We start from the raw sequence: 24,539 nt of genomic DNA, 5'->3' as shown, positions 1-24,539 counted from the left end.
ACACCTCTGCATTCCCAAGTTCAGGATGGAGTCCCTCAGGTCTATCCTGCAAGCTCTGGAGCCGGGGGACTTCATGGCATCCCTGGACATCCAGGATGCCTACCTCCATGTGCCAATTCGGACGGACAGCCAGTGCTACCTCAGGTTTGCGGTCAAGAGCAACCACTACCAGTTTATAGCCCTCCCCTTCGGGCTGTCAACCGCGCCACGAATCTTTACAAAGATTATGGCCACCATGGCAGCGGCCCTGAGGGCCCAGGGCGTTCGTCTACTACCATATCTGGACGACCTTTTGATACTGGCTCAATCCGCACAGACACTCCTGGGGCATCTGGAGCTAACGGTTTCCCTCCTGCAGACACACGGCTGGCTCATAAATTGGAAAAAGTCCTCAACAACCCCATCACAGCGGATGGTGCATCTCGGAGCTGTGATAGACTCCAAAACCCTCAGGGTTTACCTGCCGGAGGACAAGTGGATACTTCTCAGAGACCTCATCAAGCTCTTCCTGAAGCAGCACAGAGTCTCGGTGCACTTGTGCATGAAAGTCCTAGGCAAGATGGTCTCTTGTTACGACATGGCGGAATTTGCGCAGTTCCATTCCAGGCCACTGCAAAGGGAAATGCTGCGTCACTGGAACCGTTCCCAACCAGGCCTAAAGTCACAGACCTTTGTCCTGTCCAGGCAGACACGTCTATCGCTCACATGGTGGCTCAGTCCTCTAAACCTTCAAAAAGGGCGCCAGTTTATCATTCCTCAGTGGGTGATGTTAACGACGGACGCCAGCCTCCGAGGGTGGGGAGCTGTTCTGGCAGAACACTCCTTCCAAGGCCGTTGGTCAAGGGAGGAGGCGCTGCTCCCAATAAACATACTGGAGCTAAGAGCCATCCTGCTAGCCCTCAAGTCGGCAGGCCCTCTGATTCACTCCAAACCGGTGAAAATACAATCGGACAATGCCACTGCGGTGGCATACGTCAACCACCAGGGGGGGACCAGGAGCCTAGCTGCCATGAGGGAGGTAACATCCATTCTGCAGTGGGCAGAACATCACCTGTTAGCTCTGTCAGCGGTACACATCCCAGGGGTTCAGAACTGGGAGGCCGACTTTCTGAGCCGCCAGGAGGTACAGTCAGGCGAATGGGGGCTCCACGAGGACGTGTTCCAGGAACTAGTCAACAAATGGGGTCTCCCGCAAATAGACCTAATGGCCTCAAGCGTCAACAAAAAGTTACCCCGCTACGGGGCTCGCTCAAGGGACCCGCAGGCATATCTGGTGGACGCCCTGTCGGCTCCATGGCCATTCTCCCTGGTCTACATCTTTCCCCCAGTAGCACTGCTTCCAAGAGTCCTCAGGCGCCTCAAACAAGAAGGAACCACAGCAATCCTTCTAGCCCCAGACTGGCCCCGCAGAGCCTGGTACTCGGACCTTCGGGAGATGTCTCTGCAGCCACCTTGGAGGCTGCCAGCTCGTCCGGACTTGCTAGTACAAGGACCATGCCTTCATCCGAATCTAGGCAGGCTAGCTTTGACGGCGTGGCTCTTGAAACGGAAGTTTTAAGAGAGAAAGGTTTTTCTTTACCGGTCATAAAAACCATGATAGCAGCAAGGAAACCGGCTTCTTCCCGGATCTACTATAGAATCTGGAATGCCTTTTTCGCCTGGTGTGCAAAGAAAAACCTTCCGCCTAGGGAGTTTCGTCTTTCCAGGATCCTGGCCTTCTTGCAGGCGGGCCTGGATTTGGGCCTTAGGTTGTCCTCCTTAAAGGTCCAAGTTTCCGCTCTCTCTATTTTGTTTCAGCGGAAATTAGCGAAGAGGATGGCTATACAGACCTTTTTACAAGGCGTCCTTCACATACAACCTCCCTTTGTGCCCCCAATCCAGCCTTGGGACCTCACAGTGGTGCTCTCAGCACTGCAAAAACCACCGTTTGAGCCCCTAGAATCTGCAGAGCTCAGGTGGCTAACATGGAAAACGGTGTTCCTACTGGCTATTTCTTCAGCCAGAAGAGTTTCCGACCTGTCAGCATTATCCAGTGCATCTCCGTATCTGGTGTTCCACCCGGACAGGGCAGTCTTAAGAACTAAAAAGGAGTTCCTGCCCAAAGTTATTTCCAGTTTTCACATAAACCAGGATATTGTTGTCCCTGCCTTCTCCCAGTTGGAGGACTCCCCAGAGTTACGCTCTTTGGATGTTTCAAGAGCTTTAAAAGTTTACGTTAATAGGACTCAATCCTTGCGCAAGACAGAGGCCCTGTTCGTGCTCTATGATGCAAACAAGAGAGGTTGGCCGGCAACGAAGCAGACATTGGCTCGATGGTTGCGGCTAACAATAAAACAGGCTTATGTATCTTCTAATAAGCCAGTTCCATCCTCTGTCAGAGCCCACTCCACGCGTTCGGTAGCAGCCTCTTGGGCGGCTCATCAGGGAGCCTCAGCAGAACAGTTGTGTCGCGCGGCCACTTGGTCCTCTCCACACACCTTTTTAAAATTTTACCATTTTGACACGTTCGCCAGGGCAGATTCTGCTTTTGGGCAACGCGTCATCAGTGCAGCTCAGGTGCGTTCCCTCCCGTAAAAGGGACAGCTTTGGGACGTCCCACTGTCCCAGTGACCACCATTGGCATGAATGAAAAAAGGGGATTTTGGTCCTACCTGTAAAATCCTTTTTTCTGAATCCATGGTGGACACTGGGCGCCCGCCCTCGCACACTGATCTACAGTAATGGGGGTCGGCTTACACCTTCCTGAAACTTATTCTTTCTTTGGGTTGCTGGTTTCTTTCCTATTTCTCTTCCTTTTCCTGTACCTTGCGGGTAAGCTGTTGAACAAACTGAAGCCTGTAGGGGCGTGGAGGAGGAGGAGCCTGGGCTGCACTTGAAGAACTCTATTCTACTTGGTGCCTGTAGCTAAAGCTCCACCCACACCCCACTGTCCCAGTGTCCACCATGGATTCAGAAAAAAGGATTTTACAGGTAGGACCAAAATCCCCTTATTTTGAACTTTTGATCTGGCGTAATCATACTGCATCCACTTTATATTTGAAGTTTCTCTTTATTTACTGAAATTATGGTAGATCATTTAGTTTCCCTATTTAATAGACGTAGTGCCTTTTTTCATTTAATATTTAGCTGTAATTGTACCATTATAACCCCCGTGAAAGGTGTTTTTGGAAGGTATATTTTACACTTGAAAATGCAGCCAGCAAGGGGTGTGCTTGAGTAACCTAAATCTCACTGTAATAGTATAATTATGAGAGAAAATGACACTGCAGCATCAAAGACAACCATTTGCTCCCGAACACTGGAAAACACAAAAATGCTTGGTATGAATTTAATAACTTTGTCTGAATGACCACTGTCTGTTCTCCAGTGAACAGACAGTGACAGTCTCCCTATGTTTCAGTGGGAAGTTCATGGTGAATATCATATGGATTAACATTTAGGATGTGTAAAAGTTTCCAAAACTTCCATATTAAGCAAACATTGTACAAATGTTGAATGCAGTTTACATTCATCTTATTGCTTAAATATTAACACGGCTGAATTCAAAGTCCACATTCGCAAAGACAGTAGTTCATCCTCTGGAGGTTGTGCAGAAGCGCCATCACCCCGGCCTTGGCATGGTTGACCTTAATCTCATTGTGGCATGTAATGTTTTAATTCAAGCTGCATTTAGCTTTTTGTCTAGTTGGCATTTACCAAATCTTTGTTTCTTCACTGCAGTTTTGTCTAATTCTCCCTTTTTCACCAGAGCAATGATGGTGAGGAGCGTTTGGCGGTTGTGCGACTCCTTGCAAAACTGTTCGGTTCTAAAGATTCTGACCTTGCTAATCAGAACAGGCCACTATGGCAGTGCTTTCTGGGGAGGTGAGTACTCCTGCTTTTGTGCTAGAAAAATGAGCTGAGATACTGGTACAGGTTGAGTATCCTTTATCCGTATATCCTATATATCTGGAATTATTATTATTAATTTTTTATATCCCCCGGGGTCCACAGCGGCCATCAGAATCCTCTTCAGCGGCATCCCTGGTACCAAGGATGCATTGTGCGGGTGCTTGTCACCGGCACACCTGCGCAATGCATCCTTGGGACTGGGAATGCTGTGGATGTCGGGGGACCACCATGGGACCAGGTAAGTATGTAAAAAAAAAAATAATAATAATTCCTAAATCCGGAATAATCCCTTAACCAAAATGTTCCTGGTCCCGAGCATTTTGGATAAGGGATACTCAACCTTTTGGTAGATCTGTTACAACTGACAAAGTGTAACTTGTAATTCATTTTTTATAATTCTACTTTATGTGCTTGTCTTATGAGATGTTCTATTGTATTCTCCGCACCTTTCACCCATATTTAAAGGGAGGGTTATTGTGTATATAAATGATTTGTCATCAGGCTTACCGTCCTATTAAATATCTTCCCTGACTAACCTGTAACTGTTACTAGGTTGGTAATTTTAGGTTGCTAGTTGTGTGTAAAATTAACTTCTAAAATTGGGTATGTCCAAAGTTAGGTCTCTTGGACTCCTATAGTCATATTGACAGTTGAACCAATATTTTATTTTAGAGATGATTGTATGGGTCTAATTCAGACCTGATCCCAGGACAAATTTGTTGTCAAAATAGGCAAAACCATATGCACTGCAGGTGGGGCAGATGTAACATTTGGGTGAGGTGTGATGAAACTGAAATCTAATTTGCAGTGTAAAAATAAAGCAGCCAGTATTTACTCTGCACAGGAACAAAATTACTCTCCCAAATCTAACTGCACACATTACAATTGCTCCACCTGCAGTGTAACATGTTGCCCATTTTGTGAACAAATTTGTCTGTAATCAGGTCTGTATTAAGCCCTATATCTCCAAGCAAGCAGCCACCCCTTTGTCAAGGTGAATGGCTGTGCCGCACACTAAATAAATCAGCACAGTCTCCTAGTCACATTGCATTGTGAAGACACATTTTCGGCTGAGAGTTTTCACTCTACCGCATCCAAGCGAACAATACGTCTCAGTAAAGAAGTGAAGCAGGAAACGTTATACCTGCATATATAATACCTTTACCCCAAAGTGTCAGTAAATATATCAAGGTTATGTCAATGAAGTGGATACTGTCTGGCAGATTTATATCTTGTCTGTCTCTCTCTCTTTCTTTCTTTCTTTCTTTCTTTCTTTCTTTCTTTCTTTCTTTCTTTCTTTCTTTCTTTCTTTCTTTCTTTCTTTCTTTCTTTCTTTTGCTTTTACCTTCTTTACTGGCCCTTCTACTTACCTTGCTGTTGGACCCTGTAAAACAGTACCACCATCGCCCCCCTCCCCTGCTTTCAAAAGATGTAATTTCACTCTCTACCAACAGATGGCAGTGTTAAGGAGACACACAGACACTAGAATTATATATAGATGATCATAGCGTCCTTGACCAGCTACTCTATACTACCTGCCAAGTTTTATTTTCTTACTTTTAAGTACTTTGAAAAACAGATGACTTCACTTATCAGGGACTTAAACACATTTTTGATAAAAAAAAAACCTTGTTGAGAACCATTTACCTTTTATTTTGAAGCATGATGGCTTCTGAGTCTGAGAACAGAATGGCTGCCAGCCAAGTACAGTAGGAGCAAGTTTCATCTTTGCTCCTTTGGCCATGGCTAGCCATGGCTATTCTATTGTTCTCAGCTGCAATACGTATTGTATTGCAGTTGAGAACAATAGATTAGCCATGGCTAGCCCTGCCCAAAGGAGCAAAGATGAAACTTGCTCCTACTGTATGTTCCCACTGAATAGGGAAGGGAGGGCTTTGTGGGAGCACTCAGATGGTGAATCTATAGAAGAAAGTTCACCTGTCACTTCAGCATTTAGAACATTATACATATATTAATGTGTGCTTCATGTTTCATTCGGTTTCGTATAGAACATGAATTATACAGAATGCTGGTTGTATACGGTGATCTATACACTGCAGCCCGCTTCTGGTTAGGAGGAGGATTTTACTCTAACTTTTTTTTCTCCTCCGCTTCTCTGTGATTTTTGGATGGTTGTCTGTTGAACAATTAGTGACATGGTACCAAAATGTAATTAGAAAGTTCTGTCCAGATGGAACAATGATGCTTTTAAAGAACTAAATGCTATAGACTGTTTTGATCATGTTTGATTTTTCCTTTCAATCATAATGTGTTCTATTTACTGAGCTTTGGAGAGAGATAAAGTACCAGACAATCAGCTCCTAACTGTTAACATTGTTGAAGTGTGTTTACGTTTTGTATGCTGACAGGCATTTGTCTGGATGTCAGAGCGAATACCGGTAACTCCAGTGTGTACCCAGCTTCACAGATCAGTCACTTAACACTTCACCAAGCAGCTGCCGTTTTGTTTTCCTCTTGTTTTCAATAAAACGTGGTCCTCAAAACAACTAACACTGCATTGCTGACATTTATATTTAACAACACCTAAAGCCCTGTACACACAGGGCAACTCAGCTTTTTGTGCTGAGCGATGCACATGTGCTGAGTGGGACTTTTTGTAATAGGCAAAGCCCCGCAATCTGGGAAAAGCCATCGCTTAGAAAAGGGGCTCAATTAACCATTATCGGTGTGAAAATACATCTTTTGAATATTGACCTGCTATTTCCCTTCACTTAGATGTGAGTTTGAGGGCAATATAACTGAATATGGACCATAGACTTATAGTATGTATTTGATTTCACTTGCAGATACACAAGTAGTAATGCTATATTTTGTGTTTGCAAATCATTGTTTGGAATGGGATGTGTTTTTGCCAGCTTTGTCTAATTACTAGCAGTATATAAAAATATCTAAGTAACAAGACACATTGTATGTAAGTGTTAGGTTTTAATGTTGCGTCAGTTACAATAAAGGACTTAATACTTGTTGGTGTCCGCAGAACCTAGTAAATATGGCATGGTTGTGAGTAAGAGCGCACTTATTTCTATGGCCTGCATACGAGCTTGTGTCCGCCACAATAAGTTGTAATAAAGGTCCATACATACTGAGCGATGTTACCCAGCCTGTATTTTTACCCTTCTGAGCGGTTTTCCCAGGGGTGAACGTCTTTCCACAGCAGGATGCTATGGAAAGCCATCCACCCTGCTGCTCCTCTGCTGGTAATACCAGCAGAGGAGCGGCAGCTATCGGTGACCATGTGGCAGCACACCTCACCGCTCATCGCCTGGCCGTACACACTGGGCAGCTTTTGAGCTGAAAGCAACTCCAACTTCAAAACTGAGTTTTCAGCTCAAAATCTCCCGGTGTGTACACACTGGGCCTTAACACCTAAAAGCCTAAAGTCTGTTTATCAAATAGTGCATCAAATTAAGACGGCTATACAGTATGTTTCGGAGATCTTGTTATCCCTGTTCTGCATGTATTGTATTAATGTGAAGCAAAATGTATAAAACAATCTTTAAATGTCATTGCTGAGCTTATCTATAGAAAGAAGCATGATCTTATCTAACATAATTAGTTTAGTGATTTGTATTTTTTTTTTCTTTTTTAGATTCAATGATATCCATGTTCCTGTGAGATTAGAAAGTGTCAAATTTGCCAGTCACTGTTTAATGAACCATCCAGACTTGGCTAGAGATCTGACTGGTAAGCTAATACTAGAAGGACATTTCTGGCAAATGATTGTTAAAGTGCTTATAGACTATATCAAGTGCTCAGGGTATATTTGTATGTTATCCTGCCCCTCTAATCTGCTACAGAACCTTTAATATACTTAAGGTGGCCATACACACGGAGATTTATCTGCAGATCTGTCTGGTTGGAACAAAAACATGTAATGGATGAGAGCAAATGACAGTTGACCATTTACTTGAAAATGCTGGTAAACTGACAAACTGTCACTCATCCATAACCATGTTTTTGTTTCAACCAGCCAGATCTGAAGATAAATCTTACTAATGTATGGGCACCTTTAGAACATCTATTCTGTAAAACCATAGAGGAAGTATAAAAAACAAATCATGTCGCACCTAATTGTGCCCGGTGTGCTCTGGTGTAGAGGCATTTTTTATTTTATTTCATGTATTGCTCCCATATGCATCCTCCCTTGCATGTTAAGAGGATAGCGAGAGAGTGAATGAAGGGTCATGACTGCTATATGGAGAAAAAAGTGATGGTATAGAATAAAGTTAGGTTCATCACTGCTCAGTAATCTTTATTATCCTATGGGATGACTTTCAGTTTAATTTTTTTTTTTTTTTTTTTACTAATCTTAATGTTAATTTTATCAATTGAATTGTGTAGAAACACTTTAGGATGTGTACCTCTCATCAGAGACACAGAAATATATTGTTGCAGCATTTTAAATATTCTGGTGTTATCATTGCCACCTTTTTTAGTGTGATTTTAGTCTCTCTACAGTATGCTTGCAAGCGGTGCCCCTTTTATGTAGTTCAGACTTGTTTTTTGTTCTCTAAGCATTGGAAATGCATATTTTAAGAATGAAATATAAATTTCTCACTCTTCTGGTTGTTAATCTGCAGAGTTCCTGAAGGTACGGTCACATGATCCTGAGGAAGCTATCCGCCATGATGTTATTGTTACTATAATCACTGCTGGGAGGAAGGATCTCTCTCTAGTAAATGATACGCTGCTCGGCTTTGTACGTGAGAGAACATTAGACAAGAGGGTAAGAATATAAGCAATCGGTGTGTTTTTGAAAACTTTCAATATAATGAAATCTTTGTCTTGTAGGATATAGAAGAAAACGGTTTCAGAGGCAGCGCTGATTCAAATAATCATTTAAAATTTATTATGGAACAATAAATACAATTTTGTATTCAGATACCGGCCGGTACTTCAAATATATAAAATACACATTTAAATCACAAAAAAATAAAAAATTATAGCAATAATACGTGATACAATTGGTTAGTGGCTTGCTGCAATGAATGGTAATCCACTCTCTTTCACTCCAGTTTTAGTATAGATGTAGTTGTTAATGAATAATGAACAGTTAGCTCTCTCACAGCTTAGTCCAAGTTAGTAAGTTATGGCATGCATGCTTTTATGATTAGAATGGGTTAAATGGTAAAAAAACATGGAGGGAATGAATGATGCTCAATTGAGCTATAACCTGCTTTCCTCCGATTCGATCACTCAGTCAGTCTGTGGGGAGATTTTTGTATCCAGCTGCTGATTCCTTGCGGTATATGCAAAACAGCTCCCAGTGTTGGGTCCACAGGCGGGGGTGCGATAGCGGAGGTAGGGAATATGCAGGAAGGCACAATGCAGGAAGGCACAATGAAGTAGCGGTCAGCGTCTGGTCTCCTTAACGCGTTTCTCGGCCTGTCACGCTCGGCCGCTTCATCAGAAGGATGAAGTGACTGAGTGATCGAATCGGAGGAAAGCAGGTTATAGCTCAATTGAGCATCATTCATTCCCTCCATGTTTTTTACCATTTAACCCATTCTAATCATAAAAGCATGCATGCCATAACTTACTAACTTGGACTAAGCTGTGAGAGAGCTAACTGTTCATTATTCATTAACAACTACATCTATACTAAAACTGGAGTGAAAGAGAGTGGATTACCATTCATTGCAGCAAGCCACTAACCAATTGTATCACGTATTATTGCTATAATTTTTTATTTTTTTGTGATTTAAATGTGTATTTTATATATTTGAAGTACCGGCCGGTATCTGAATACAAAATTGTATTTATTGTTCCATAATAAATTTTAAATGATTATTTGAATCAGCGCTGCCTCTGAAACCGTTTTCTTCTTTGCACCTGTGTCTAAGGGGCTGGGGTGTCCCCTTATCAGAGACAGCAGCAGATTCAATTATATATAGATTAGCGCTCTGCCACTTCTTTTTTCTTGTAGGATATAGGTATTCACAGACATTTTCTGTGTTTTCAGTAAACAGTGGTATGCATGCGTAGAGGAGAGATTACTTTGTTTCTTTTTCAATTTGCCCACGCCTCATGTCAAGCTGTTATTTTAAGTGATAAACAGGAGAGATTTATAATGCAAACTGGTGGAAAAGTTGCCTATTGCATCCAATTAGCCTCTATCATTTGTCAAGGTGATGTTTGGTTGCTATGGACACTTTTTTTTTTTTTTTGTTTTTTTTTTTACACTGCTTAATTTAAAAACCTCTTCACCTTAGTTACCAAGCAGTCCTAAAAAAAAAAAAGTGCAACCTATAAAAGCTTGGCCTCCTAAGAGGATAGCCAATAAATCTAAAAAATATACCCAACAATGTGACAGTGGGGGTATGCATCATTCACAAAAGAGAAACCTAGAAACCCCAGTAGAAATGACAGAAGTTACATTAGTTTACGTTGAAAAAAGTGTTGCATTCAAGTTCAACCTTTGATTATTGGTGACCATTGAATGATGTGGGAGGTTCCCACAGGCATAAAACATCCATTTGTATGCCGAGCGGCCGAATACGGCGTGCGATTGGGTGGCGTCGGCGATCCATTTGCAAGGGTGGGTTTGGTACATTCAGGTTATGCAAGAGGAATACCCGCACAGGGACTAGTTATTTTGTATATTTTCCAAGGATACCCCTTATTAGATTCGTGCTGAATTATTCCTTTTCAAGGGGGTGCAACCTCAGACTAATGGGTTAGAAGTAGACAGGGAGAAAGAAGGTCTGTTTGTGGCACTAAAGACAAAAATTACTATTAAAATATAACTTTTAGTTATTTGTAAAACAATGATCTGTTGCCAGAGCGAAATTTTTAAAAAACTGTTTGTAGATTCTATGGGAGAAAGAAGATAATTAAAAATAGAACTGTGTGACCAAGCCGGCAAGGTGTGTGTGTCTAATTTCCTTTCCTATTTTGTCACAAAGATGAATGGGTTCGGGTTGTGTGCTTTATCACTTTAAATTTTATTTACATTTTATAGTATCTTTATCAACACAACCTTCACTTTATTGTTTTTGTAACCAGCTGAATTTTTATACTTTAGTTTGTGTTACTTATTACAATGTAACACTTGCAGTTTTTACTGGTGTTTTGGGTTTGTGCCCAGTTCCTGCTGAGGATATAACCCCAGACCAAGCTTCTATTTCACTGCGGTGTCTATGCTCTCACTGTATATTGATATTATTTATACATTGACCAGCTGTTATTCAGTGGGTCCATCAAGCAAAAGTTAGTTTATTATACTGCTGCTTGTTCATAAGCTTATTGGGACCACAAAAATATTGGTTCAATATTGTTACTGAACTGCCCGTATTTGTGCCAGCCCGTTGATTCATTTTGGATACAATAGTTACATTTGCAGTTTATCGGCTGGTACTGTACTATTGAGCATTTATTTGCTTATGCGCTCCAGAGGTGCACCTGGATCGATGCTACCTTCTGGTTAGCCAATATCCTCCACTACAGATTATTTATTGATAGGTGCATCCAATTTCATGAATCCCCATTGCCATGCACCTGCTCAGTGCCAGGAGCCACATCTTTAAAGGAGATTTCAGATCGAAAACTTGACCGCTCCCTGAAATCTATTTACACAGGGGCAGGTGTACTGTTGTGTTCGGCAATGGTGGTTTGTTGGGTCAACAAAGCTGTTGAAACATGGCCATCTCAGCTTGCTGAAGGCCTGCAACTGGAGAAGGCCGATGGAGGATCTAATCTCTTTCGAAGAGCACATACAGAAGTTGATGGCTTATCTTGGTGACGCTTTCTGGGATATCTGTTCTCTGGCTTCCCAGTCATCGTGGCTAGCTATTTCTGCTCGTAGGCCTCTCTGGATACAACAGTGGGAAGCTGATTCTGAATTCAAAAAGGAAGTATAAGCACTGCCATTTTCAGGAAAGGTCCTGTTTCAAGGTGAGTTAGTTATGGCTTTTCCAGGCTACAGGGGCAATTCTACATTTTTTGTGCAGTCTGAGGACCCTGTCGTAGAAGGGTTTTTCTGGCACTTCCTTTTGGTACTTTCGACCCTTTTCTAGAGCTGTTCCTGGAGGCAGCAACTAATTCCAGAGGATTTAGAGGCTGTGGCAGAGCTGCTGCAACATTTGCCCACCAGGAAAAAGGGATCACTCCAAAAGGGGGTGATTTCCAGACTGCTCCTAGCAGGAGTAATAACTCCAGCTCCCTTGCAGGTGAATGGCTTTGTAAGCCCTATTCTACAATTAAAGGATCTCAATTATTTTTGCTAAAATACCATTTCAAGATGGAATTCATTTGATACATCATTACAAGGTTGGAAAGGGAGGAGTTTCTTGGTATCACTCGATGTCAAGCTCTCATAGTTACACATTGCCATCTACCTTCCTCACCAGCAGTATCTGAGGTTTGCGTTGAAGCAACAACATTAACAGTTTAGAGCCCTTCAGTCTGTCTATGGCTCCCAGAATGTTTACAATGGTCAGGGTGGTAATGACGATGTCGTTCTGTCTGCAAGGAATCGCAATCTGGACAACCTTTACATAATGGCTCGTTCAGTGGATCAATTTCTTCAGGATTTAGCGACAACACAGCCCATTCTCCTTCAACATGGTTGGATTCTCAATTATCCAAAATTCCACCTACAACTGATGCAAAGACTTCTCTCTTTTTTTTTTTTTGGTATGCTGTTGGATATGGCTCAACAATGGATTTGTCTTACACAGGACAAAGTAACTGCTCTTCAAAAAAAAAAACAAAAAAAAGATCCGTTTGGAGTTGCTCCACAGACAGATTCCGGTGTATCTCTGTGGCGGCCTTCAAGGCACTTCCTAATGGCTGTTTCTATTCCAGGATTTTCCACCTCCTGTGGCCGGCTTCCCTTGCATCTATCCCACTCTTGGCATCCAGTGGATGCGCTTGTAGCTCCTTGGGAGTCTCAGCTTGTCTATCTGTTTCTTCTGTTGCCTCATCTTCAGCAAATCAAGAGGGAGCCACTCTGGGTTTTCTTGATGGCTCCTGACTGCCCTGTGGGTTTGGTACTCCACCTCCACCCTCTGCTGGTGTATGAACCATCAGTTACAGCACCTAGCCCTCAATTTCTGCTAACCTAATGCTAATATGTCATGCCCCTCTGTTTTATATATCATGTACTTCTCCTGCATTGACTTTTACTGTAAGCTGTGGTTTTCCTGTGTTGCCTTTTTTTTACGTACATAGTAAAGTGCTGTGAAACCCTTGTGGAACCATATAAATAAAGGATGATCATAAATGGATTATGAATGCACACACAAGTGGAACTAAAAGCATAATTGCTGTGGTATGACAGCAGACTTTTTAATATCCCATTTTTAAGCATGCATGTCATATATCATGTGTTATACCATGATGAACACAAAATAGTTGGTTAGCTGTAAATAATTGAAATCCGCTTGAAGAAAATGTACAGAATGTGAAATATTCTGGGGTTTCTTTCCATTAAGTCAGTCACAAACTTTTCACAGCCCCCCAAGTTATCTTGGACACTTGGTTACCAGAGTCAGTAACCTGTGCAGGAACCTCTTTCACACTTTACAAGAGAGAAATAATTGGTGAGAATGTAAACTGTCGGTCCACACTAGTTCATACTTTACGTTGCTGAGTAGTAGGGGAATGGAGGGAAGTTGAAGCAGCACAGTCTCACACAAGTGGCTGTCTGCTACTGCTGTAAGAGCTGGCAGGGAGGCAGTGTGTGGCCTGGCAAGAAAAAAAAATGCTTTCCCAAATGATTTTATTTGCGAAAAGGACCCCACTGCCTCCTCGTTTGCACTCTAAGAAAGCGCTTTGGCATTCCTGCCAGTTTTGGAACCACTTCCCTAAGTGATTTGTGTTTTCTAACATAAGGTGCTCGTACACAGTACAATATTTTCATGCGTTTTGAACTAGATTGTGATGCGATCCGAAGCTAGTTCAAAAAGCACGGGCTGCACAGACTTTGTGCTGTGAGATGGGACGTGCGTGGGAGCATGCATTGCACAGCACCCTCGCACCATGTATGGGCACCTTAAGGTAATCCAGCACTTTATTTAAAATTCAGTCTGTTTTGTTTACTTCGGTATCCAGGTATACATTTAAAAACATTTTCAATTGTTGAGGGGAAAAAAAAAAATCTCTTTGTATTTGTGCCCTGTACAGTATCTTTCCTTCACATCTCATTCAGGGGGAGATTTATTAAGCCTGGGAAGTGATAAAATGGCCAATGATAACGCATCAGCCGGTCTGCTCTAAACTGTCAAGTTAGAGTGGGTTCGTGAAATGACCGCTAGGAGTGGATTGGCTGGTGCCTTATCACTGTTCACTTCACCAGGCCTAATAAATCTACCCCTCAGTCTATAGAGTATTGATCTGAAACACTGAAGTAAATGTAATGTATCCCTTTTCCTATTCCTGTAGTGGAGAGTAAGGAAAGAAGCTATGATGGGTCTTGCTCAGCTTTACAAAAAATATTGCCTGCATGCTGAAGCCGGGAAGGAAGCTGCAGACAAAGTGAGCTGGATAAAGGACAAACTCCTACATATATATTACCAAAACAGCATTGATGACAAGTACGTATCTTCTGTTCTTTTGGAACTGGATCATGCATTGTAATGAAACACCTGGTAAATGTATAATGTTTGAAAAGACTTGAGGCAGATGTACTTAAGCCTTGGAGAGTAATACAGTGGAAAGCGATAAAGTACCAACCAGTGCTTCCATATGTTACAGCCAGTGTGGGTGCTAGGACCTTCTCACATACCCATGAAAAGAATATTGTGGGCCACATAATGCCACCCTTAATGCAAAATATGCCCCACCGTGCAAAACAACCCAAACCTCCCCAAAAATGTGACAGTGCGCGCCACAAAAATTTAGGGCATGGCTTTGTGGGACAGGGGATTATGCACACTGTAATGCCCGTTACACATTATAGTGTTACCTCTAGAAATCTTTGGGGGCAGTGCAATGGGGGTGGACCTGGCCGCCAATGTCAGTTGTGGGCGGTCCCGGGCCGCCGACGTCATCTAAAGGGTCGTGCCAGGGCCGCAACTTCATGAAAAGGGGTGGTCCCGGCCGCCGCTGTCACTAAAGGGGGTGGGCCTGGCCCCACCGAAGATGCTGAGCTGCCGGGGAAGCGCCGGTCATCGTCGTCTACGGCGGCGCTGGGCTTCCCCGTGCAAACAGTCGGTGCCGGCACCAAGCTGTTTTAGCAGGGCGCTGCTCGAGGGGCAGGGTGCAGTGCCCCGCTAAAACAGCCTAGTGGGAGCAATACATTATGCCACACACTGTAATACCCATTGCACAATATGCCACACACTGTAATGCCTATTACACAATATGCCACACACAGTATGCCACATAAGTGCCGCTTACCTATGCTCATTCCTAGGGTTTTCTTGCTCAATGCCAGTGGTAACCTGCTCGGCACCAGGGGTGTTAATACATGGGATAACATGCTCCTTGCCAGAAAACGTGCTCTGTTCCAGTGGAGAAGTGTGTGCACTGCACTCACTGGGCGGTAAATGAGACAGCCGGGCAGAGTGGTGGAAACCCGGCTGTCTCTCTTAGAGCAGATACATCAGTCTGCGGTGAGGCTATTTAAAATTACACACCCGGCAGGCAGCGGCAGCTCCGATTCTCTCTCGAGCCAGGTGCATCATTTTAAGTACTTGCTCTAAGAGAGACAGCCGGGCACCATGATTCTGCACATCGGTTCTAAAACCCAAGGGATATGCAACTTTCCATCCGATTTCTCAGCCCGATGCGTCGAAATTGGGCAAATTCACAGTAGTGTATGGTCCGCTTGAGGCTTATGACATCTGTTTCTTGTAGTAAATGGTGTGGTTGAAATTGACAATTATTGGTTGTTTGCTTGTCTGCGCTGCTTGTATCAAAAAATGTTGCGTTTTTTTTTTCTCATGGAGTTTTATACAATATTATATGACTTGGCATATGTATTGAACTAATCACTCTATTAAAATTTTGCTTCTCTCTCTATTAGGTTACTTGTAGAGAAAATTTTTGCTCAATACATTGTCCCACACAATTTAGAAACAGAAGAAAGAATGAAGTGTCTCTATTATTTGTATGCTAGTTTGGATCCCAATGCTGTCAAGTGAGTATGCACCATTCTGGAAACTTACACAATTATGAATTGTGTATGGTTTTAAACTTTTGTCTTATGAGTTATTTTTCTATCCACATGGCTTACAAAAATAGGTACTTGTGTATTATAGCGGCACCAATCGCATACCATATAATATGCGATGCGACGCGATATTGTACAATGTCATACAATTTTAAAATTGTATGACTGTGTATGGCATACAATGCGATGCAATTAAAAATTGTATAAGCACCCTAATGGGTGCTTACAATGTGAAATGCACCCCCACGCCACCCCACTATAAACGTGAACGTGAAGCGTGGCGAGCGCAGCGGTACGCGTCCTCCAACCTTTTCATACCCCCACTATCCATGTCGGCGTGGAGTTGAGAATAGAAAGTGTGGAGAGCGCACCGAGCCCGAAGCGTGGCGAGCGCAGCGGATACCTTCACAGGTATCGGCGTCCCCTCGTGGGCTTCACAGGTATCCGCGTCCCGTCGCGGGGCTCGCTGCGCTCGCCACACTTTCTATTCTCAACTCCACACCTATGTGGATAGTGGGGGTATGAAAAGGTCAGAGGACGCATACCGCCGCCCCACGCGGGCTAGCTGCGCTCGCCACGCTTCGGGTTCACGTTTATAGTGGGGGGGGGGGGGGGGGGGTGGCGTGCTTACAATTTCTCATTGTAAGCACCCTTTAGGGTGCTTATACAATGTTTTATCGCATAGGGGGCAAAAATCGCATCGCATGCCATCGGGTGCATGGCATGCGATAAAAACATTGCGCGATGTACATCGGGGGCGCCGCTATAATACACAAGTACCCAAAAATATATTCCTACTTGTTTGTTAAACAATTGCAGGAAATATATTTCATAAAGTCAATACTTACATGTTTTCTTGACCTTTTAAACAGCATGTTTTGAATACTGTTATTTTTAACTGTGTTGTACATTTATTATTTGATTTCACATCTTTTGCTTTCTCTTTCAATGGTCCTGGTGACACAGCTCAACACTGGGATGTAGGAGGGTCCGAAGGAGCCAGGCACCTATCCTAAAGTTTTAGAGGGTAGGCTCCTCCCCTACTGCATCCCTGGACTCTTCAGTTCGTGTTAGGTGCCCACTGGAGTGGGTGCTATTCTAAAGGGCTGCAGGAGCAGCCGAAGAATTAGAGTAGTTAGGGGATTTTTATTGTTTTATTAACTTTCACCCTAGCTAGGTAGGCACAGTGTGAGGATTCTCATAGTGAATCCTCACACTGCTAGCGCAGCAGGAGCTGACAGAAGCGCGTCCTGTCAGCTCACTGTGCACAGGGGAGACGCTGTCTGGTCTCCCTGTGCAGCGCTTATAGCCTTTTCTAAAAAGGCTGCCTGGGCTCCGGAGTACCCTGAAACCGGCTCCACATTTAGGTGGGGATCATGGGGGACAGGCGCTCCGTGATGGCGGCGGCCATTTTATGCGGAGCTTACACGCTGAGCTCCTAGATGAGAGGACAGCAGCGTTGTGACAGGCATGTTCCAAGTGATCCCCAGTTGAGGGGGAGACACTGGAACTAGGAAATCCTACCTAAGGAGCGGCTGGCTGGGGGTGGTTGGCGCCAAAAGGTCACGGACCCCGCAGCAGCAGGGACCTGTGGTCTCTTCCTTCACTCTGACTTTGGCGCCTTTCAGAACGCTTGCAGCGGAGCTGAGCTGGCTTACTGATCCTGGCAGAGTGACTTGGATTTCCTGGGCATCGCTTCCCCGCAATTGAAACCAACAGACAGATAAGTGACTGGGTGCATTGCCTCTGTATAAACGCTTGTACATTGTTTGCACTGTGTATACTGATAGATATACATTTATCACTTGCATCATGTCTGAGCATCAGGCTGTGGTTTTGGGGGAAGGAGCCCTCAGTGCACTGAGCGCGTGCAATGTTTGCACACAAAAGTTTGTCCCTGAGCAGATGGCCAAGGGGGGCTTATGTATTACTTGCGCTGATGTGAGACCCATGGGCAGTGAACCCCATAGGGCAGAGCAGATGGAACCTGCGTGGGCCAGGGCCCTAGGCAGGTCAGTAAACGCTTTGGTGCAGCTTTTGGACAGGCAGAGTGATGGGCTGGTAGAATCACAGAGACCTATGCCATCATCTCAGCAGTCGTCCGGCTCCTTGCCTCTTACCCAGGCAGATCCTGCACTGATTCAGGTGATGCAGGATACTGCTAAAGGGATCAACAGGTTCAGTGAAATGCTGGACAAAATGGATGATGTGGCAGGGACCCCTAGAAGGTCTTATGCTTTAACTACTGTGGTAGATGAAGAGGAAGGAGAGTATACTGACATCCCCTGGGATCAGGGTGATGATTTGGAAGAGAACTCTGCTGCTGGTATAGAGGATCTCATTGTAGCTGTGAAGCAGGCTTTAAAGCTGTCTGTGGAGGATAAGACTCCTGTTAAAGGTGTTTTTAAGCGACAGCGGAAGGAGGCTGTTACTTTTCCTTCAGATGAGGGGTTACAGGAATTGTTAGAAGGGGCTTGGAAAACTCCTGATAAGAGGCTTCAGATGCCTAAGCGATTCCTTAGTCTGTACCCCATGCCAGAGTCTCATGCGGAGCTCTGGGAAAAGGTCCCAGTTGTGGACGCTTCAGTGGCACGTTTGTCCAAGGCTACTGTATTGCCAGTACAGGGCGGTGCAGCTTTTAAAGATTCTGTGGATAAAAAGCTGGAGGGAAACCTCAAAGCTATCTTTGAAGGGGTGGGGTTTACCTTACGGCCCCTTATTGCTTCAGCCTGGGTCTCTAAGGCCATGATAGAGTGGGCTGGTGAATTATGCACCATGCTGCAGGCTGACCCTGGAGCATTACTGCTTGCAGAAAAGATTAAGGCAGCGGCAGAATATGCAGTGGAAGCAGAGGAGGAAGCTATTAAAATGGCAACCAGAGTGTCCACAGTCTCCATTAATGCCAGGAGAGTGCTTTGGCTTAAAGCCTGGGAAGCAGACAATGAGTCCAAGAAGGCTCTGGAAACATTAGCCTTCAAAGGAAAGGTACTCTTTGGTACCGAATTAGAGGAGATTATAAAACAGGCTACGGGCGGCAAAAGTACATTCCTGCCGGCCTCCTCAGCAAAGCAGACGTCCAGATTTTCTGCTTTTAAGCCGTCCTTTCGGCCCTCCCCTAGAGGTGGTGCGTCCTTTCGAGGACAGTCTTTCAGGGGAAGGTTTCAGTCCTCTAGAGGCAAGACACAAAAGTCAAAATTTGGCTCTTTTCACAAGAAGCCTGCCACAAAAGGAGAGGATAAACCCTCTGCATGACTGTCAGGGGCTTCGCCCGACAGTGACAAAAGTGGGGGGGCGTCTCACACTCTTCAGGGACGCTTGGGCTTCTCTAGGCCAGGATGCCTGGGTGTTAGATATTATAACACAGGGTTACAAAATCCCTTGCAGAGGGCCGCCTCCGAAGAGGTTCATCCCCACATCCTTACCAAAGGAGGCATGGCTGCGTACAGCTCTTGTGAGAGCAGCTCACTCCCTTTTGGAAAAAGGGGTGGTTACACCAGTCCCCAGGGCAGAGTGGAAGAAAGGCTTTTACTCCACGCTGTTCCTGGTGCCCAAACCAGACGGGTCTTTCAGACCAATACTAAATTTGAAATCCCTAAATGTTCATTTATGGGTAGACCATTTCAAAATGGAGTCCCTACGGTCAGTACTCCTGAGTCTGGACCAGGGAGAATTTTTGGCGTCCATGGATGTCCAGGACGCATATTTGCACGTTCCTATACACCCGGAGCATCAGACCTTGTTGAGGTTTGCCATAGGAGACCTGCATTTACAATTCCGGGCGTTACCCTTTGGGCTAGCAACCGCGCCAAGGGTATTCACAAAGATAATGTCAGTAATGGCGGCGGTGCTGAGGCTCAGGGGAATCACAGTAATACCCTATTTGGACGATCTCCTGTTCAAAGCAGAGTCAGCAGCCATGCTGCAGAGTCACTTGGCAGAGGCCATAAGTTTTTTGCAGGCTCACGGCTGGATTTTAAATTTGCAAAAATCTCAGTTGGTACCGTCACAAAGGCTCCAATTCTTGGGAGTCATACTGGACACCCATCTTCATCGGGTATTCCTCCCGGAGGTAAAGGCCAGGGATCTGGTCACCCTAGTCCAGGAGATTCTCAGGGCTCAGAGCATTTCAGTATGGAGGTGCCTCAAGCTCCTGGGGAAGATGGTGGCGTCATTCGAGACGCTTCAATTTGCCAGGTTCCACTCTCGGAGGTTCCAATGGAACATTTTGTCAGCCTGGTCAGGAAACACTTTGACCATGAAATCCGAGATGATAGTGCTGTCTTCGGACACCCGAGAATCCTTGAAATGGTGGACAGAAGTAGATTCCCTTCAGTGGGGTCGGTCATTACAGACCTGGGACTGGTTGATAGTAACTACCGACGCCAGTCTCAGGGGCTGGGGGGCAATAGTCCTGGATCTCAGGCTTCAGGGCCTGTGGACGGCAGAGGAATCAGCGTTACCAATCAACATCTTGGAGCTGAGAGCTGTCTGGAAAGTGATTTCCTTGGCGGGAGACAGGTTACAGAACCTCCCTTTGAGGATTCAGACCGACAATGCCACAGCTGTGGCGTATCTGAATCACCAGGGAGGTACACGCAGCAGATTGGCCATGTGGGAGGTATCCAGAATCTTCCTATGGGCGGAACAGAATGTTCCAGCTGTATCGGCTATATTCATCCCAGGAATAGAGAATATAGAAGCCGACTTCCTGAGCAGGGAGGAGCTCAAGGAAGGGGAATGGAGCTTACACCCTCAGGTGTTTTCAACAAATCACTTCGATGTGGGGAACTCCGGATGTGGACCTGATGGCATCCAGGATCAACCGTCAAGTGCCCAGGTTCTATGCCAGAACAAGGGATCCACTAGCGGAGGCAGTGGATGCCATGACTATTCACTGGCAGGGAGATCTCCTTTATGCATTCCCACCAGTACCAATGTTACCGAGACTTCTGAAGAAAATACAGGGGCAGAAGGTTCCAGTGATCTTAGTGGCCCCAGATTGGCCAAGGAGATCCTGGTACTCGAGGCTTCAGAGGTTGTCTGTGGACTCATGGCGTCTACCTCTGAGACCAGACCTTCTAAGACAAGGCCCATTCAATCACCTGGATTCAGATCGATTGATTTTGACGGCCTGGCTATTGAAACCACCATTTTGAAAAGAAAAGGGTTTTCTGAGGCAGTAGTACAGACGATGATAAAAGCCAGAAAAGCTGTATCTTCGGCAAATTATTATAGAGTCTGGAAGACTTACATTCGATGGTGTGAGAGAAGAAAGGCTCATACATCTCATTTTAAGCTATCAAGAATGATGGAATTTTTACAAGATGGTTTTTCATCGGGCCTAAGCCTTCAGTCACTGAAGGTGCAGATTTCGGCCTTGTCCATCTATTTCCAGAAAAAGATAGCCATTTTGCCGGAAATTCAAACCTTTTTACAAGGAGTATCCAGGTTGAAACCTCCATACAAGCAACCAGTAGCACCTTGGGATCTATCACTGGTTTTGGAATGCCTTCAAAAGGCACCTTTTGAACCTTTAAGGTCGGCTGACTTTAAGTTTCTCACGTGGAAGCTAGTGTTTTTGTTAGCAGTAGCATCTGCTAAAAGAGTTTCAGAATTGGGAGCTTTGTCATGTAAATCTCCCTTCTTAATTTTTCATGATGACAGGGCTGTTTTAAGAACAGTGCCTCAGTTTTTACCGAAGGTGGTATCTACCTTCCATTTAAATCAGGAGATAGTTCTACCTGTGTTTCAACCCCCAGAGGGTTCTAAGAAAAGGGACAAGTTGAGAACTTTGGATGTTGTGCGTGCCTTACGCATATATGTGGACAGAGTGAAGAGTGTCAGGAAGACTGACACATTGTTGGTATTGTATGACGTACACAAAATTGGTTGGCCTGCATCTAAGCAGACTATTGCTAGGTGGTTGCGGTCTGTGATAGCCTTTGCATACACCAAAGTGGGTAGACCAGTACCGGCCAAAATAAATGCGCATACCACCAGGTCAGTTGCCACCTCTTGGGCGGTTCGACATGGGGCCACAGCTGAGCAGGTTTGCAGAGCTGCCACTTGGTCATCTGTTCACACATTTGCCAAATTCTATAGATTCCATGAGTTCGCGTCGGAGGACGCATCATTCGGGCGAGCAGTGCTGAGAGCTGCAGACCTGAGCGTACCCTCCCAAAGGACCGGCTCTGGAACGTCCCAGTGTTTAGCTGTGTCACCAGGACCATTGAAAGAGAAAAAGGGATTTTTGTAAGAACTTACCGTTCGAATCCCTTTCTCTGATATGGTCCTGGTGACACAGCGATCCCTCCCTTACGCTCAGTAAGTATGCCAGAAGTTTCATGATGTTCATGTTAAAATGGTTAAAAGTTGACAGTTTTCTGTTATAAAATGTGCATATAATATGTGCAGGCGTTTGTACTGAGTTATGTATTCCAGTGGCTTTGAAAGATTGAACTGAAGAGTCCAGGGATGCAGTAGGGGAGGAGCCTACCCTCTAAAACTTTAGGATAGGTGCCTGGCTCCTTCGGACCCTCCTACATCCCAGTGTTGAGCTGTGTCACCAGGACCATATCAGAGAAAGGGATTCGAACGGTAAGTTCTTACAAAAATCCCTTTTTAATTGTTTTACTGCAAAATAAGGGATTATTTCAGGGCTATCCTATTATCTGTGGTAGTTGGCGGCATGAAAAAAAAAAAAGCTTTTATCAAGTTTGTTGCCTGATGGGCGGTTTTTCATGTGACCAATTACCCATTTTTGTAAGGAAATGCAAAGGATCCACGTAAAGCCGCTGATCATTGTGTTTCCGCAGCAGTGATCACAAACGCAATGTGATTTGTCGAAACAAAACACCTGAAAGTGCAAGAATTAGTGCAAATAGAATAGCCCCAGTCAGTGAGCTGCGATAAAATACTGTGGCTAATTTGATACTTCGCTCAATCTCTTTGTTTTCTGATAACTTTCTAAATGTAATACATGGCTGTTGGTTTCCTCAATACTCAGGGCACTAAATGAAATGTGGAAGTGTCAGAATATGTTGAGAAGTCATGTTCGGGAGTTGTTGGATTTACACAAACAACCAGCTGTAAGTTTTTTTTATTTTGAAGTTCAGTGTTTTATTCATATTACATTATCTGTAAAATGCAAATGTTAACCTAGATAATTCTAGAATTATGCCGCCCTCGCTAAATAATGCATAAATATTTAATGCTTGGTGCTCTTGCTGGCATAGAAGAAATCCTAAAATGACATAGTAAAATATTTTTGTGCATTAGTTTATACTACTTGCCTTACATGTGTAACAATGAGCTTTACATACTTTCTTCATTAAATAGGGCTTTAAAAAAGAAAATACAATAGCATACCTCCCAACATGTGACCTTCTCCAGAAGGGACAGAATGCTCTGTTCCTGGACTTCCCGCTTAATTTATGATTGCCATCACCTGTGGTGAAACCTTTCATATCAATCAACTCAGGTGATGGCAATCATACATTCAGGGGGAAGTCCAGGAACAAAGCGTTGTGTCCCTCCTGGAGAGGGTCATGTTGGGAGGTATGCAATAGTATGGTTCTTATCAGAGCTTGCAAGTAAGCCCGTGACTTGCTCATCACAAATACCCTTTGTACTCATAAACTTGAAGGGGGATATTCAATGCTGGGAGATATTTCCGATAGTCGGAAATATCGACCAGCACCTATTTCGCCGGGACTTGCAGCGGCAGATTGAATTAGCTTCTGTTTCCAACCGAAAACATTTGCAGATTTTAATTTTTTTCCCAACTTTAAGAATGTTTTTGAAAGTCTGAAGATCCAAACAGACATTGATTAGGTGGAATGTACTTTAAACCTATTGTCGAAAACTGACGATTTTTCTGATTGGATAGATTCCCCCCAATGTAACAAAAAGCAGAGTATTCTTAAAGGTGTCTATTTTTTATCCACAGTCAGAAGCAAACAATTCAGCCATGTTTGGGAAGTTAATGACAATAGCAAGTAAGTATTTCTGACAAACAATTTGTTGTAGTGTTGATAGAAAAAGTTGAGATTTATAAGTTACATTAGATGGATATAAAACCATCTTTGCTCTCCCATAACACAAAGGTCAGCAGTCTTCTATTTGACTCATTTACCCATAGGTGGGACTTGTAACCCACTTGCTGGATTACAGGTACAAAAAAAGTGTGAAACATTCACATAATAAAATGTGCATAAGCTGGGACAATACCATATACACCCACCCAATAATACAATATATATGTTTTGTATGATGTGTGTTGTAGTGGTCACTATTAATGAGGATGCAACATATATGAAGGTGAACAGCATTTTCAGGCATTATTATAATGGTTCCCATGAATTTTTGGCACCACAGTGATTTGGAAGTGTACATCTTGGTTATATTACCGTTCACCAGTACATCTGTTTAATGGTTATTAAATAGTAGTATATTTACCTCAGCAGTAAGCCCTCTGGTGGTAAAACAGAGCAATAGCACTTATAAATATGCG

At 44.0% G+C, this 24,539-nt stretch overlaps 1 protein-coding gene across 4 annotated transcripts in view; it reads left to right on the top strand.

Annotated features, from left to right (window-relative positions):
• PDS5A (PDS5 cohesin associated factor A) overlaps positions 1–24,539 on the top strand; it is a 78,662-nt gene that overhangs the window by 23,376 nt on the left and 30,747 nt on the right. For all 4 annotated transcript variants that reach the window (XM_083164088.1, XM_083164016.1, XM_083164159.1 and 1 more), the window contains exons 9-15: positions 3,749–3,864; positions 7,502–7,596; positions 8,493–8,638; positions 14,296–14,447; positions 15,881–15,994; positions 23,034–23,115; positions 23,976–24,024. In XM_083164088.1, coding sequence (XP_083020214.1) covers positions 3,749–3,864; positions 7,502–7,596; positions 8,493–8,638; positions 14,296–14,447; positions 15,881–15,994; positions 23,034–23,115; positions 23,976–24,024 — 754 coding nt within the window. The remainder of the gene's footprint in view (positions 1–3,748; positions 3,865–7,501; positions 7,597–8,492; positions 8,639–14,295; positions 14,448–15,880; positions 15,995–23,033; positions 23,116–23,975; positions 24,025–24,539) is intronic.

The sequence above is a fragment of the Crinia signifera genome, chromosome 1 (assembly GCF_055691185.1).
Source record: "Crinia signifera chromosome 1, ASM5569118v1, whole genome shotgun sequence".
Classification (NCBI taxonomy): Eukaryota; Metazoa; Chordata; class Amphibia; order Anura; family Myobatrachidae; genus Crinia; species Crinia signifera.
This window is presented reverse-complemented; position numbering and strand designations above follow the sequence as displayed.